The sequence below is a fragment of the Equus asinus genome, chromosome 6 (assembly GCF_041296235.1).
Source record: "Equus asinus isolate D_3611 breed Donkey chromosome 6, EquAss-T2T_v2, whole genome shotgun sequence".
Lineage (NCBI taxonomy): Eukaryota > Metazoa > Chordata > Mammalia > Perissodactyla > Equidae > Equus > Equus asinus.
Genome location: NC_091795.1, coordinates 97150807 through 97166508, shown reverse-complemented (window position 1 = coordinate 97166508; position 15702 = coordinate 97150807). Strand labels below are relative to the sequence as shown.

Genomic DNA, 15702 nt, shown 5'->3' with positions numbered 1-15702 from the left:
AACTCCTGGTGAGTATGTCAGCAGTATTCTGGAGCGCTGCTGTCTCTGGGGTGCCAGAGCCGTCAAGTGGTCATTTTTGTCTGCTGGGCTTATCTCATCCCACGCTAGGAGGAAATGGAGGCTCTGAGAGGTGAAGTTCCTTGCTCAAGTCATGCAGCTGGTGAGTGGGTAAGCTGGGATTCAAACCCTGGTGTATGATTCCAACGTCCTTCCTCTTTAAACACTGTTCGCAGGGACATGCCACACTTGTTTGGCCCCCTGCCTGCCTGTGACGTTCGTAAATATGGGTGCCTGATGATGCTCCTCAGGCACCTTTGAGCACAGTGTCTGGGAATTTTCTCCTGCTGTTGGGGTCATGAGTAGCCACAGGCCTTCAAGTGAGAAAACAGACAAAAGTCAGACTTGCTGTAGTTTCAGGCAAGGCAGATGTGTCTGTGGCCCACTTCTCCTTGGCAGGAAACTTCTGACACAACAGAGGTATCTTAACAGATCAGCATTGCTGCCTCCTCATCTTTGGACCAGGGTTTCAAAGAGTTGGAAGACAAAATGGAAAATGAAATGCCTGGAACATTCTGTGGCTCTTGACACTTCGCCTCCATCCTTCTGCCTTTTGTGCAGCTGATGCTCATTTTCCTGGGATGCCGTTGTCCCTCTGGCCAGCTGTTTGTCTCTGGGAAGCCTTGCTAACTACACCCAGGAGGGACCCCTCCAGTGGTCTGTTCTTCCCACTGGAGCATTGAGCACAGCACATCGTAATGATCTGCATAGGCATCTTTTTCCCACAGTGGCCCTCAGGGTCCTGATGCCTTGGACTATCTTTGCATCTGAGCATCATCACCATGTAAAGATGCACGCTGGGTTGACTCAGACTTTGCTAATTTAAAGTACATATAATTCTTTGTTCTAAGGAAAAGCTTATCAGGGAACAGAAAATACTTAATAAATGATTGCTTATGAAAGAGTTATTAATCGAGGAGGAAGAAGGCAAAAAACTTTAAAAAGCAAAACAAAAACCCACCTTTTTGGAGTCAGGCAGAGGGGAGTTTGAGTTCTGTCTCCTCTACTTACAGAGTACGAGTTTGGACCCATTCTCCACTTCCCTGAGCTGCTATTTTCTCACCTATGAAACGGGAGCCATGGTACCCGTGAGATTCTTGTGTGTTGTTTAGTGGGCTAACATAGGTAAAGTGATTAACATAGAGCCTGATACTCTGAAGACATTTGATTACTGATGGCTATAATTAATATGATAGTACGAAAAAACTTCACTGTCTGCTTTTGTACTGAATATTCACTTTTACAGAAGTTTCTCTTAGCCCATTTTTTTGGTGCTCATTTCAAGACATCTTTTTGCTATTAGATTGAAAAACAGCTTGTGAGTCATGACCCACTTTATATCTGGAAGGAGACCGGGCTTGTGTTTGATGGATGCATGGTCAGGTGCTTGGACCCTCGTTTCTTTTTATGTAGTAAACAAATTGATACTCCCAGGACATAGTCATTTTGCAAATTGCGCAGATGCATTCTCGTGGCATAGGATGTTCGCTTTCATGGAGCTTTCAGCCAGACATGACACACTACGTGTTGTCATTGCAAGTTCTCGAACAATGATGTTCAGAGCCTTGAGTGTCCCCTGAGTGTATGTTTCACACCAGCTTTAATTGTTGTATTTTGCTTCTTAGAATAAACCCTCTCTCATTTGGTACTGTTCTCCACCATATTGTGAGTTTTCAGCATTTTATCAGTTTACGGCATTCCAGAATCCTCCAGAGACCCAATTTAGACAAAGTTAATTACAGAAAGTAAAATAATGATCTTGTAGCTGTGGTTTTGATTTTTCTAATGCTACGACTGTAAGAAGTATATCACAGAGATAGACAAACAACGTAACAACAGTCACTATTAATTAGCTGGTGCTGTGTCCCGAGAATCGTCCTGGGTGGTTTTATACAGTCTCTTTTTTTCCTGTTGCGAATGCCCAGTATGATGGGCATCTCTATTTTATGGTCAACGGAGCTGTGGCCCAAATGCGTCAAGTCACTATCCGTGGCCCCTGCCTAGAAGCTCTAGGTCCAAAGCCTCCTCGAGTCGTAGCCAGCCGTCAGCAGGACATTCCAGTGACCCCCCCCCAATTGTAGAAAGACCGCTGTTGCAAGGGCTGCAACTCCTGAACCACAGTGCTGTCTTCCCAAACAGGTCAGCTTGCACTGCTGAGGCGGGGTGCAGGCCTGATGGGGTCCCCGTGTGGTTGCCCCCTCCTCACCTTCTGCCCTCCCTCGTTCTGGGGAGGGCTGTGTGTTGGCTTTGGTGAGTTACCTCTAAAGCTTCTGCCATTTTATGCCTCAGACGGAGCTCCAAGACTGGGCTCACCCACACTCGGTGCCCCGGGAACTCTCTTCGTAGTGGCTTGGTTGGTGAAACGTAGGTGAAGTGTGAGGAATCTAAGTTCAGGTCCTCTGCAGTCACCACGAGTCGGGCAGGACGAAGGAATCCAGGCTGCCACCCAGGGGCCTCAGCTCACAGGCGCTGGCATCGCAGTTGACACCTGATGTCTCAGCATTCAGTTTAGTGCTCTTGAAAGAAGCTGTGGGAAATGGCTCTTTTTGAGGATTACCTTGATTTCTATTTTTTAAAGAAATTGCTATCTAGTGTCTTTAACAGGTGAAATATTCTGGTTTGCTAGAATGGGGAGAATTACCTGTTTAGTTCAAATTATATTCGTATATTGAGCATACACTGTATTCCATGGAGTATTCTAGACTCTTTCTCTTGCATAAAAGTCTTACCACTCCACTATGAGGGGGATTAGACCACCCTGAACTGTAGATTGGGAAAACGAGTCTGGTAGAGACTAACAGACTTGTTCGAGGCGTGGAACGAATGGGACTCGCCGCTGGATCTCCTTTAGGCCCATCCATTAACGGAAAACATGCATTCTTACAATGAAATGGTGTGTATGTTTTGGGGGAAGGTAGAGGCTCAGGAAACAGAGCTTATGGGCTTTTCTTGAGAAAGCACTATTATATTTAATGGTGTTAATATAATAGCATAATAGTGTCGGTATTGTGAACCCCAAGCGCTGTCCTGGGGCTGTGACTGAAGGCTGATCTGGGGATGCTGTGGAGATGGTTTCCACTGTTCTTCCACTTAATGGCCCCAGTTTCTGTGCCCTTTGAGTTTGCAGGTGAGCGATTCAGAGTTTCCATCTCTAGTTACCTTTGGTAGCGAGCTGCCCTGAAGGCCATGTCTTTCCTTCTAATCATTTACAAGGTGCTTTTCAGGGAAGCACTGGGTTTCTAAGCTAGTAGACTGCAAAGCAGGAGTAAATTGCTCCTGTGAAGACCTCATCCCCTTTGACAGGAGCTCTGCTCTGCGTCCCCTCTCAATCTTTTCCACTCCCTTCAGATGCTCAGCCGTCTCCCCAGGGTGAGGCTGTGGAAGGAGTTGCCGGGTGGGTGAGGTGAGGTGTTGGTGAGGTATTGTTGAGGGAGGATGAGCCCTGCGTGTGAGTTCTCCGCGGGGCGTGCAGGGGCGTTTTAGCCTCGAGCGAGGCTGCGTTCGAATCCGGGCTTTGCCTTGCTGTCTGGGGAAGCTGGCAAGTTCCCTCTTTGGTGACTCAGTTTGCACATCTCTAATATGGAGCAGTCATACCTTTCCTGTAAGAATGTTCTAAGGAGTGCATGCGACAGTGGAATTTAAAGGATTGAGTACAGTGCCTGGTGTCTACTATGCATTTAAAAAATACGGCTTCCTGACCTCCCTCTCTGCTGGACTTACTGGCTTTGTGTTTGCTGAGGTTGTGCACAGGGATCCAACCCACCGCCTTCGTTCTGTGACCTAACATGCGGTCCCTGGCACAGAAGGGGCGCCCCAAAAGAATTTGTTGAGTGAGGAAAACCTCAGATTTCGTGGTTGCTACGGGCTACACAGTGAAAATACCAAACCGTAATGAAACGATGTGCTTGGTTCGTCATTTTTTATGCATCACTGCCCCTTCAGCCTGAAGGAAGTGAAGATGTTTACAGATCCTTCTCTGTTTTTTGCAGTGCCTGAAACAGTACGTGGAGCTCTTGATCAAAGAAGGATTAGAAACTGCAATTAGCTGCCCTGATGCCGCCTGCCCCAAACAGGGCCACCTGCAGGAGAACGAGGCACGTGCAACTGAACACAACCGGTTTTCTAACCTGTACAGGGATGCCCCGCTTAGCTTAGCTTGTCGGACACCATGGGGTCTGTTTAGGATGACATTGCGTGGTGTTCTAGCCCTCAGCCTGTTATACTTATTTGTGTTTTTCTCCCCTTAGATTGAGTGCATGGTTGCAGCTGAAATTATGCAAAGATATAAAAAGCTACAATTTGAAAGAGGTAGGTGCCTTGTTATATTAGCCTGTTACGTTCTGATGGCAGAATCCGGGTAACTTCGGGGGAGCACTTTTGGCAGATAGGACCGTACATCATTTGGCTATCACAGAAGTGGAAACGTTGGTGTCAGACTCCTGAAATTCAGCTGCCAGTTTGAATTCTCTGAGGAGCTCATGGTTGGAAGGCTGATGTGGGGATGTGTTTGGTAGCAAGAAGGATTCGTGAAACACAACTTGCTTATCGGGATCTGGGCGTACGCGGTGGTGTAAAGAGATGTGACCCTCATGGGGCATTGTTCTTCAGTCAGCTTAAAGCCTTGTGGTTTGAGGACTAAACTCTTAGACCTGCGCGGAATTTAAAAGACACAAAGGCACGGAAGGAGTCCTGAGGCTAAGCATAGAATTGAATGTGATGATCACCGTCCTGACAGCGGAGTGTGGCCTGTCCATTTGCGCTCGCTGTCCACCTCCTGCAGGCCTGGACTAGTAGATGCCCAGCGAATAACTGAGTCCCTTATCTCACTAAACACTACAATATCCCTGCAAGGTTGTCATTGTCCATTAACCTGACACACCCAGAGGCTAACTGACTTGCCCTCATTTCCATCTCTAGCGGGTGAAGGGAGGGGTGGGTATGGATCAGACCCTACTCCTGCAGCGTCCTGCACAGCCCTCCTGTCTGGAGCTGGGCCTGATGTAGACTCTGGGGTTTTCCAGGAGCACGGCATGGAGTGTGCGCAGAGCAGTGTTAACATCATTTTCAGATGGCATTGCATTAAAACATATTGAATGTCCAGGACACATCTTTATCTTTGCTCTCTGAGTACACCAGGATCATACCATGGTATTTTAAAGAGTCTGTGGATGCCGTTTGGCCTCGTTTTCATATATATCCTAGACCTTGGGCTCATCTGAAAAGGAGGAGATTAACAGACATGTATAGATGATGCTCTTTATGCAAAACTTGTGAAGATACTGCATCCACATTCTAACATTTCCATGTCAGTTTGTAATCACTGAAGTCTCCTCTCCCTCTTCCTGGACTGGTTTGCAGGTCCCTGTCTGCATCAGGCATTCATTACTGAGATGCAGCCGTGGGCTATGTGTTTACAGGAAAACACCATCAAGATGGGAATGGAATGCAGAATAGACGAGAGGAAACTATCCAGGGACTCCTGGTTAGCTGAATGCAGAGAGTTTTCTTTTCTCTGTTTTTTTTTTTTTTTTTTTTTTTTTAATGCTAAAGATAGCTGTATTTCCTCTTGAGGCTTACTTCTCAGAAAAAACATCAATGTGTGGCCAGCTTAAAAAAAATCAAATGTGATTTTTGATAGCATTGAAATCTGTTTTCAATAGCTTGTTTATTTAAATGGCATGTATCATTTGGTTTGGGGCAGTTTATAGCTTAAATATAATGTCATGTGATACAAAAGTCAGTATGTGGAGCTGTAAAATTGATTAATTTGGATTTCTGAGACTTTCAGCCTCTTCTGAAAACATTTTCCAGAGAACGTCTTGACAGAAACTAGCAGTTATTTGAATTACAAGAAAATGAACTTTCCATGACGTTGGATTTAATTTGAAAATGCAGCTGGGTAAATTTTCCTACCTAATGATTTTAACTGTTGTTATTTCTTCAGTACTTTGGCTTAGTCAAAGAAGATTTTTTTTCTTTTGCATAAAAATGAAGCCAACCTGACTTAGGTTAAGAAATATTTCTCAAAGCTATCACTTTAAAAATTTTACTAACAGTTTTGTTAAAAGTAACAAAAAAAAAACAAAATAGACTCAGAAAATGATCAAAGACCTATCTGAATGAAATGTTAAAATGTGAGAGCTAAAATACAGCTATTGATTATAGCCGGTACATTGAACAAGTTTTGAGATACGATCAGAAAGCAAGTTTTGACTTGTTCTGTCCCTGTGAAAAGGAGTCAGAGAGGATGCTCTCGACAAAAACTCAGTGCCATAATTTTCTGAAAACATTTATTACAAAAGTCCTATGGTTAGTTTACGTTGCAAACACTGTCTCCTTTTGGATTTTGAGTGCCTCCTCTGATCTGACAGCCTAGATTTTAATTTAAACTTCCCCACCCTCCAGCTGCGTCCTTGGCAAGCAGGCAGCCGGGAAGGAGGCTGTGGACTTGTTTTCTTTGGGAGCACCCACTCTCAACCAGAAGACTCCACAGGCTGAGAAGGACAGGCTTTCCAGGGAGAGCTCCCTCACCCCCACTTGCCTGCCCATCACGCAGACACATGCTTTTATTTGAGCACCGATGGCGCCACCCTGCTGGGCTTGTTTTCATGTCCATCTCTCCTGCAGTTCCTGCTGCCCTGGGACAGGGCCCACAGCTTCCTCAGTTCTCCCTCTGACAGCAGAGCACAGGTCCCACAATTGCTGAAGTCAGATCTTATCCTGTGTTGAGTCGTTTTTTTAAAGGAAACTAGAGCTCAGGAGATTAAATAACTTGCCGGGCTTACCCATCAGTTGTCAGCCTGACCACAGGCAGACTCCTGACGATTATGCCTCCTCCCGACAGGATGGAACCTGCTGCCACAGTGTGTAGCCCGTGCACCAGCCAAGCCACCAGTGTAGAAAGAGCCAGTGCAAGGACGTGAGGCGACGCTGGGTGTGTTGCCGTGCACAGCATGCTTCTCAAAGGAAAAACAGTGTTTAAAAAAACCCCACTTTTTAAAAAGGCTTGGGCTTTTTGTTAAGTTGAGCTATTAGAGACCTACTTCATTAATCTATTAATATATCTTTGGGAGATGGGAGTTAAGATTAGTTTCTTCTAGTATGCCAGAAAATACACTGCTTGCCTTGTTTGTATATGCTAATATATGTATATGTAAAATGTTAGATATATAGATGTAATATATCTAATATATATTATTAGATGTATATGTGATAGACATAGATATGTATGCATATACTCATCCAGAAAAGAAAAACTCTGATGTTGCCCAGTGTGGATTTTCTTATTGATTGATTTCTGTCTTCTACGCCTTGCTGGCAGACCTCAGCCATGGGGTGATGATGTAGAATATTAATAGAAGTCCGAGAGAAGCCTGGAGCTGTTCACAGGGTTTGATGTGCCCTGGCAGCGCTGGAAGCGTGTTTGCAGTCAGCAAATTGGACAGACTTTTATTTGCCCTTTATCTCTCCAAAAGGGAATCTCTCCCTGTGGGGACAGGCAGTGCCCTGTCACAGCTCCATGAAGACAAAGGTCACAGAATTTAAGTCATTGCCATGGAAAGCTTAACTAAGTTTCCTATACCCTGCACAAGATAATTGGGTCTTTCGGGACGAGGCAGCCCCTGGCTGTGCAGGAGAGGGAGCTGGGGATGGCACACAGCAGGAAAATGCATGAGGAGATGCAGCGGCTTGGGAAGGCTGGCCCTTCCTGATGTCACAGACTCCGCAGAGCAAAAGAAGGGGTGGGCACGGAGACCAGTGGAGACCGAAAGCATCTCAGTGGGGCAGTGTTGTCCCGTTAGGCTCTCAGATAGACCAGCAGTAACCACAGGGTCAGGTTGGAAAGAAATCAGAACAGGCTGAGGGTGTCTCCGTGTGTCATGGGGCTGTGCTCGCTCAGCGCCTGCATCCTGCCGCGCCTTCCTCAGGAGCTGTGCACACGGGGGACCCCATGAGCTGGCCGGGGCAAAGCTGGGCTCACCGGCATCGCACACTGGCACAGAGGGCAGAGAGCTGTGTGAGAAATTCTCAAGGAGGTGGATCAGGTTGGAGAGGGAGAGAGCGGCCAGGTAAACTGCACAGCTTCTAGCTCCAGAGGAGGATGTGGGAGCCGCCTCTGGTGTTCCCTCTGTACAGGAGGTCTTCCCAGGTCTCCGGGAAGCAACCACTGCCCCAGGCTGGCCCTGCATCCCTCTCCCCTCCTTTCTCCAGTTCCCCCAGCTTGGTGGGCAGCAGATGGCCGCTCCACCCGTGTGCGCGGGAGCAATGACTGCGTTTTCCCACAAGGACCCCTCCTCAGATCTGACAGCCAGAAACGTTCTTGGAAAAGCAAACTCTGAAACTCTCAGCTAATTACAAGAACTAATTTTACTCATTCACTCACTATTAGGAGCATCATGAAGACTTCACGTTGCTATAACAAAGATCTATTAAAAAGTAGTGCATTTTCCGAATTCCGGAGATCCTTTCTATTATAAGTCCTTCTAATCTTCTGCCAGACCTACCAATTTGTCCGTTTTGTGCCATTGATTAATCCCCCCTTAAAAAGAAGTAGAGGTGACAAGTTAGATTAGATCAACAGTCAGCCAACCATGGGGAGTGGGCCAGACCCTCCTCTGGCCTGGCCTTGATTGCATCAGCATGGCTGCCTTGGGCCACAGAAGCCTAGCTGAGTAGTTGGACAGAGACCACGTGGCCCTCAAAGACTAAAATGCTCACTGTCGGCCCCTTTGCAGAAGAAGTTTGCCAGCCCCTGAATGGTTTTCCAGGTTGTCCCTGCCAGAGGCTTGCTCCTGAAGGGCTGTGTCTGCCTTCCCCATTTAACTGGGGAAGGTGGCAAACACCCACGTGTCCTAGGGCAGCCTGTTTGGGTGAGGCCTGGGCTGGGTCCAGCCCACAGCCTGTGGTCCATCCCCAGGGAGCACCAGTCACGTTCTCGTTGCGGGTGAACTGAACCCGCCCTGGCTGTTGGTGGGTCACACAGCCAAGAGCCTTGCAGATGCCTTCCACTGCCTCTGCAGTTCCCCGGGAAGTTGAGTTGTCTGGGAAGACTTCCCAAGAGCCCAGCTGCAGAGCTTGGAAACCAGTGGCCTACTTGAAGGCCTTTGCACACAGCCCCGTCATCCTTCAGCCTCCGATGGCTTTTTGGCAGAGTGTCTGCATTCTGTGTGGTTTCCTGTCAGGTTCTCCCTCCTGCTGCCCCGCATTGGGAATTCCGTGTCACTCTGGACAAGGAGGTGAATGAAGTGAATAACCAGGCTCACCAGGAAGGTCAGCTCGGGATCCATTATTTAAAGAAATGCGAGTTTTGAACAAGGATGTGAAGGGGTGGGAGCGTCAGGGTATCCTGTTTTTCAACGTAACTTCCTGACTCATTACATTAAATCAGGCTTCTTAGTAACTTGGGATCCCCTCAGGATGGAGAACCTGGCCCTTCCACACAGTAGTTAGCACATGGCTTAGATTTAAATTTGTGGGGGAGACAGTCTTAGGTCGATGAGCCATTTGATGAGAAGAATTCGACCTTCTTCCTTCCTTCCTTTCTTTCCATCCTTAACAAACATTTTCCATGTGTCTACTGTGTGCCTCGCACTAGGCCAGGTTGTGAGGCTGCAAGGCTGAAGACACAGCCCTGACTTCAGAAAACTATGTCCTACAGGAGGCAGACAAGGCAGCAGAAGGCAGTGCCTGGACCATGGTGTGTGGGATCTCAGAGAAAACCCAGACGGGCCGTCAGGCGAGGCTTCCAGGAGGTAGTGACCTGTGATCCTCGAGGGCAAACAGAGGGTCCAGGTGGCCACCGGCATTCTGCGTGCAGGCAGCAGTGTCCCTAAAGGACTCCGAGGGTATTTGGAGTGGGGTTGAAAGTGAGGAGTGGCTGGAGGGGAGAAAGAGCCAGACAGGCACCAGGTCGTGAGGGGCGTGTTCTGACTGCATCGTCTGGACGTTCTCCTCACCAGTAGATATGTGAAGCGACGCACTGACCTAATCCCTCGGTCCAAAGCCCCACGAGCTCCTTTGGCCTGCAGAGTTTGACTAGCCTGTTTTGTCTCCTTGTGTTAGAGGTGCTCCTGGACCCCTGTCGGACTTGGTGCCCGGCGTCCACCTGCCAGGCTGTGTGCCAGCTCCAGGAGATTGGGCTGCAGACCCCACAGCTGGTGCAGTGCAAAGCGTGCGACATGGAATTCTGTTCCGCCTGCAAAGCCAGCTGGCACCCCGGACAAGGCTGCCCTGAGCCCATGCCAGTCACCTTCCTTCCTGGGGAGACCAGGTACCCATCACACAGGCTGCCGCAGGAAGCATGGGCTGAGGGCTGGGAGAAGGGAGGGAAGGGAGTGTGTTTCCTCCTTAAACGTGCCGCGGAGGGGACGTGACTGCACCTCGTCGGTCTCTTTCTCTGCGTTTTATTCAAACCTGGGTTGGTTTGTTTTGGATTTATTTCTGAGAGTGAGTCTGTGCCAGGTGCTGTGCAGGGCCCTGGAGATAGAAAGACAGGTAGGAGACGAGCTCTGCTCTGCCTATCCAGAAAGACAAAGGCATGAGCAGTTAGTTGCTAGGAAGGGTTTTAAGTCCTGCGATGCCTTACATTTTCACAAGACTCCATTGTGTTGAAGGTGGTCCAAAACGGGTCAGAAGGGGAACCAGAGCAGATGGGCAGGGGTTATAAACAGCAGAAAGATCACGAAAAGCAGGTGCCCAGTACCTGAGGCCGAGGTGGCTGCATCTCCCTAAAACGGCGAGCCTGTTGGAAGGCTGTGGTAAGTCACCACAGTGTTGCTGCCCTCCTGTCCCCCAGCCAGACCCTCAGGCTGGACGCCCAGGTGGCCACTGCAGCATCATTCTGTGTGCCTTGGAATTTAGTGGGTTGAACCATAAGAAATAGATAATATTCAGCTTTTTTCCCTACAAAATCTGCACCGGCATCTGGTCCACCTGGATGGAGTTGGCCCTGCACCTGTTGAGACCGCCTTCCTGGTCTCACACCAGGAACTCCCACCATGCATCCCGAGGAGTGGTCACCAGCTGCACCTGTTTTCCTCTCGCCTCCCCTTCTGCCGTCCCCGCCCCTACTCCCACAGCTCGACAGCTCAACTTGCACAGAGACACTCTTGGCGTGAGGGGATGGACTATAATTAATTTTCGGGTGGTGAAGCCCTGACACATCCCTTCTCTCTCCCGTTTGCACGTTTGTGCCTGAGCCTGGAATGCCCTTTCTCCGCCCTCCTCATTTCCCTGGAGACACCATGTCACCCTCGAAGACATGGCTCACGTCCCCTCCTTTGTCCAGCTTCCCAGTTCCCAGGGCAGGGCTGGTGGCCCCACCCTCTGTGTCCCCTCTGGAGATTGTCTGCACTGATTACGGCAGCAGCCATATTGTGTTTTAGTTCGTCTGTTTACGGGGCTGATTCCTCCATTAGACTGAGCTCCTGACGCCACGGCCTGCGCTTGCTTGAACTTTGTCGCCCAGATCCTGGTGCACACTGGACACTCAAACACTGGAATAAATCACTTAACTTAGGGTCTCAGTGCTTCCTGGTTTGGCAAGAAGAAAGACACTTCTTATATGGTCAGATGACACGTAAGTGGTGGAGCTAGACTCCCAGGATGGGGAAGAAGTGCAGTCACGAGCTGCTTAAGGACGTTTCTGTCAATGACAGACCACATGCACAGTGGTGGTCCCATAAGACCAGTGCCGTACAGCTTAGATGTGCAGCAGGCTATACCATCTTGGTTTGTGTACGTACACTCTATGATGTTCACACGATGAAATCGGCCGACGATGCATTTCTCAGAACTTATGCCCATCATGAAGCGACACACGATTCTAAATAGAAAGCAGGTTGGGGCGTTCGCCCTCTTGAAGCAGTTGAGTTGTCTGTTTAGAAGAGAAAGCCCGCATTAGGTGAGTGAGTGGGTTTCTATGTTCTGTTAAGCAAGAAAACCAGGAGTGAGAAAGAGCCAGTGGCCCACTCCTGTTGGGATGGAAGAGGGACCCAGCCGTGACATTTCTTTAGCATAGAACCTTCTTAAGACGGGAAGACGATGAGTCTTGGGAGCCTGTGGCAAAGTGTCTCTTCATCGTGATCTTCTGGTCTTAGTTAGGTCACTGCACAAGGGCAGCTGTCATTCCACAATGTATGTGTATATTAAATCATTGCTTCCTACACCTTACAAAGAGCAAAAACGAACAAGCAGAAAAGAAAAATCACATTGTGCAACCTAAAAAAAAATGACACAAGAGCATATTTAAATGAAAATTCACAAATCTCACTTTGTGGAAATTTAAAAATCAAAAGGTTTTACATAAACATCTGAATTTCTGGCTTCTCTGGGAAATCTGAGTATCTGGCCACACTGAGCCTACATTCCTGCTTGCTGAGAGTCAGCTGGAGCTGAGGGCCCCTCTTTAGAAGGGGGTTTGTGCTATCTTTAGTTTGCCCCAGTCCTCAGCACTCCCTCTTGTCTCCCTGGTCGTGAGGCTGACTGGCAGGTGTCGTTTATAACTGAGGGTGCACACAGCTATTTTCATATAGTAGAATTTATTTTTTGAAATTAAATCTTCCCTTAACCCACATTCTCATCTACGACCTGACCAGCTTCACTCATGAACATCGTGCCCGCCCCTTAAACACGTTAGAACATGTAGATTGTAGGAAGCCGTCAAAGACTCTATCTGCCTTGGTAAATTTGAGTTTACAGTAAGAGTTGTTATTACTAATAATTTGAAATATAATTCAAGTACCAGAAAATGTTTGAAAACTGGTCTATCCCATGTAAATTTCTGGGCATGCTGCAGTGCATCAGAACTTACATATTTTAACTGTTTCTGTTTTGAGAAGTCTCCTGGAGAGATGCTCTCCAGTCTTCATTAATGTTGCCCTGTTCAGGGCATTTTCTTCAAAATTAGCTTATGAGTCATGTAAGAAAATTGGTCTTGTTACTTTTAGGTCACACCTGACTTTCAAACCCGAGTGATGTTATCTAACCTGAGAGTCAGTCTTAGTCACTGGGCTCGGGGCCTCCTGACTTCGTGCTCCTTGCACAAGTCAAGTTCATTTCCAAAGGAGACCACCACAGTGTCTGTGCCGAGCCGCTTGTGCCAGGGCCCCTTGGAGGCACTTGCATGTATGTTGTCTCATTCGCCCCTTGCAACAACCCTGGTTCATTCTAAATCACATTCTGTGCAGCCAGGGTGGTCTATTGTTTGCTTTTAAACTGGATAAGAATTTGAGCTGGACATAATTTTACTATCTTTCAGGGATAGTATTAATAACAGCTGCCATTTATTAAGCACTTATGACATCTGCGTGGGGTTTTGTGCCTATGCACTCAATCCATGGAAACTCTTAAATCTTGCAACACCCTTCTGAGATGGATCTGGTTAGCCTCATTTCTGCGGACGAGGAGACCAAGACTGTTAACACATGAAGAGCACAGCTAGGACTTGTCTGTCGTGTCGAGACTCCATGCTCCTAACTATGAGGATGCACTGCTTCATTTCCTAACTGGTCACCTACTGGTGGACAAAACAGAACCACATTCAGCTGAACATTGCTTCACGGTGAAGGAGTCATGCACATGGGAAAACACTGTGGATGTGATCATATGGAAAGTTCACTGCTAATCATCAGTTAACTCATGCTGAAGTGAAACTATATTTAATCCTTATATTTACTGTGATGCTTGTGGAAGATCCTTCAGCCAGAATGCACTCAAAATGCCAGAATTTGCTCAGCTTCACTGAGTGGATACTCATAAATGCATTAAGTTCTGAAAAGCTTGCTCAACCCAATTGGAAATCAGTTTTGTCCTAACGAAGTTGAACTAATGCAATGAGTTCAATACAGCAAATGCACCCCCATAATCCCTGATAACTTCTCTTAATAGTCTACCATTTTTTCTTCCAGATGGTCTCCTACATATTTTTCAGCTGTCTTCTTGAAATTAATAGCATGGAATGGACGTCCTTTCCTAGTCACATCTAAATATCTATGTTATCTTTTTGTTAGCTACAGAGAATTGTTGCCACCAATTACTGGGCTCTTCGCATGTGCTTGATACTGTGGTGTGCTCATTTCATACATAATCTTCTGTCGTGCTCATGCTGTTGAGAAGACTGAGGCTGAGAGAGGTTGTTGCGCAGCTAGTTTGTCGCAAAGCCAGTACTTGACCCCAGGCTTAGAGCCCGTCGTGCTAACCACTGAAATCCTAGCCAGACTTCTCAGGAGACGCTTCTGTGAAGACGAGCCGGGTAGATCTAGCCAAGCAGTTAGTGTGTGTTCATAACACTTTTTTCTGATAATAGCAAAGTATGTAAAAATTATTATCAACCCTTTGGAAAGTATAGAAATACATGAATAAGGACATAAAATTTCACCATAACCCCATAACTCACATACCTCCATTATAAGCTTCTTGCCATATTTTCCTTTGGTTGTCCATATATATCTAAATTTAGATACATAGTGATCTTGTTCTTTTTTCCCCTAAATCTAACTGGCTGATGGACAGTTTTCTGATGGTTGTTTTCCAGAGTTTCAGTTTCTTTAGGTTCGTTTCATTTCATTTCATAGCGAGTGACCTCAGTCCCTCTAGTTAAGCTCACGCTTCCAGCAGAGCCCGGGCAGACGGGTCTCTGCCGAGGCCTCTGGGCAGAGCCCTGATGGCGTTTCTTCCACAGCTCCGCTTTCAAACTGGAGGAGGACGACGCGCCCATCAAGCGCTGCCCCAAGTGCAAGGTCTACATCGAGCGGGATGAAGGCTGCGCACAGATGATGTGCAAGAACTGCAAGCACGCCTTCTGCTGGTACTGCCTTGAGTCTCTAGACGTGAGTACGGCCTTGCGCGTGACGGTGCTGCTTTTGGCTTTCAGGTTCAGACTTGGAGGCTCCTGTGAGACAGATGTAACACTGGCAGACTTTTTTTCCTGTACTTATGAAAATGTAAATTCATTGAACAGTATGGTATCAGAAGACAGTAATTCGTGCAGGAGTTCTGGGGAGTGAAAGGTCAGCTCGGGCTTGGCGTTCAGCCAGGGCTGTAAAGGGGCAGAGGACATCTTCGGATCTTTGGTTTTGTCTGTAGGGTCTGTCTTAGTTCAGGCCGCTATAACAGAACACCATAGACTGGGAGCTGAAACAACAGACGTTTATTTCTCACCGTTCTGGAGGCTGGATGTCTGAGATCAGGGCGTCCTGTGGTCGGGTTCTGGTGAGACCCATCTTCCTGGTGTACAGATGGTCTCCTTCTCGCTGTGTCCTCACCTGAGAGAGGCCTCTTCTTATAAAGACATTAATCCCTTCCTGGGGGCCCCAGTCTCATGACCTCATCTGAAACTAATTACCTCACAAGGGCCCCACCTCCAAATGTCATCCCATTGGGGGTTAGGGCTTCAACATATGAATTTTCAGGGGGACACGAACATTCACTTCTTATCAGGGACCGTTAGTGGAAGAGCAAGGATAAATAGAAGCAGGGCATTGTGAAGCATCTTGGATGTGGGATGGCTACTTCAGTGACACGTCATCCACAGAGCAGAAAAACATACAAACCCTCTGCTTTCTCCGCTAGAATGAACTTTCTAGCCTCATATGGCCACCTTCTCCCAAGCATGCCCTTGTGCCATGAGTGTTTCCCAAGCACTCT

General features: G+C 47.5%; 1 protein-coding gene across 7 annotated transcripts in view; it reads left to right on the top strand.

Moving 5' to 3' along the window:
* Positions 1-15702, top strand: part of RNF144A (ring finger protein 144A) — a 169720-nt gene that overhangs the window by 83811 nt on the left and 70207 nt on the right. For all 7 annotated transcript variants that reach the window (XM_070512662.1, XM_044771895.2, XM_044771897.2 and 4 more), the window contains 4 exons: positions 4047-4151; positions 4305-4365; positions 10120-10327; positions 14738-14885. In XM_070512662.1, coding sequence (XP_070368763.1) covers positions 4047-4151; positions 4305-4365; positions 10120-10327; positions 14738-14885 — 522 coding nt within the window. The remainder of the gene's footprint in view (positions 1-4046; positions 4152-4304; positions 4366-10119; positions 10328-14737; positions 14886-15702) is intronic.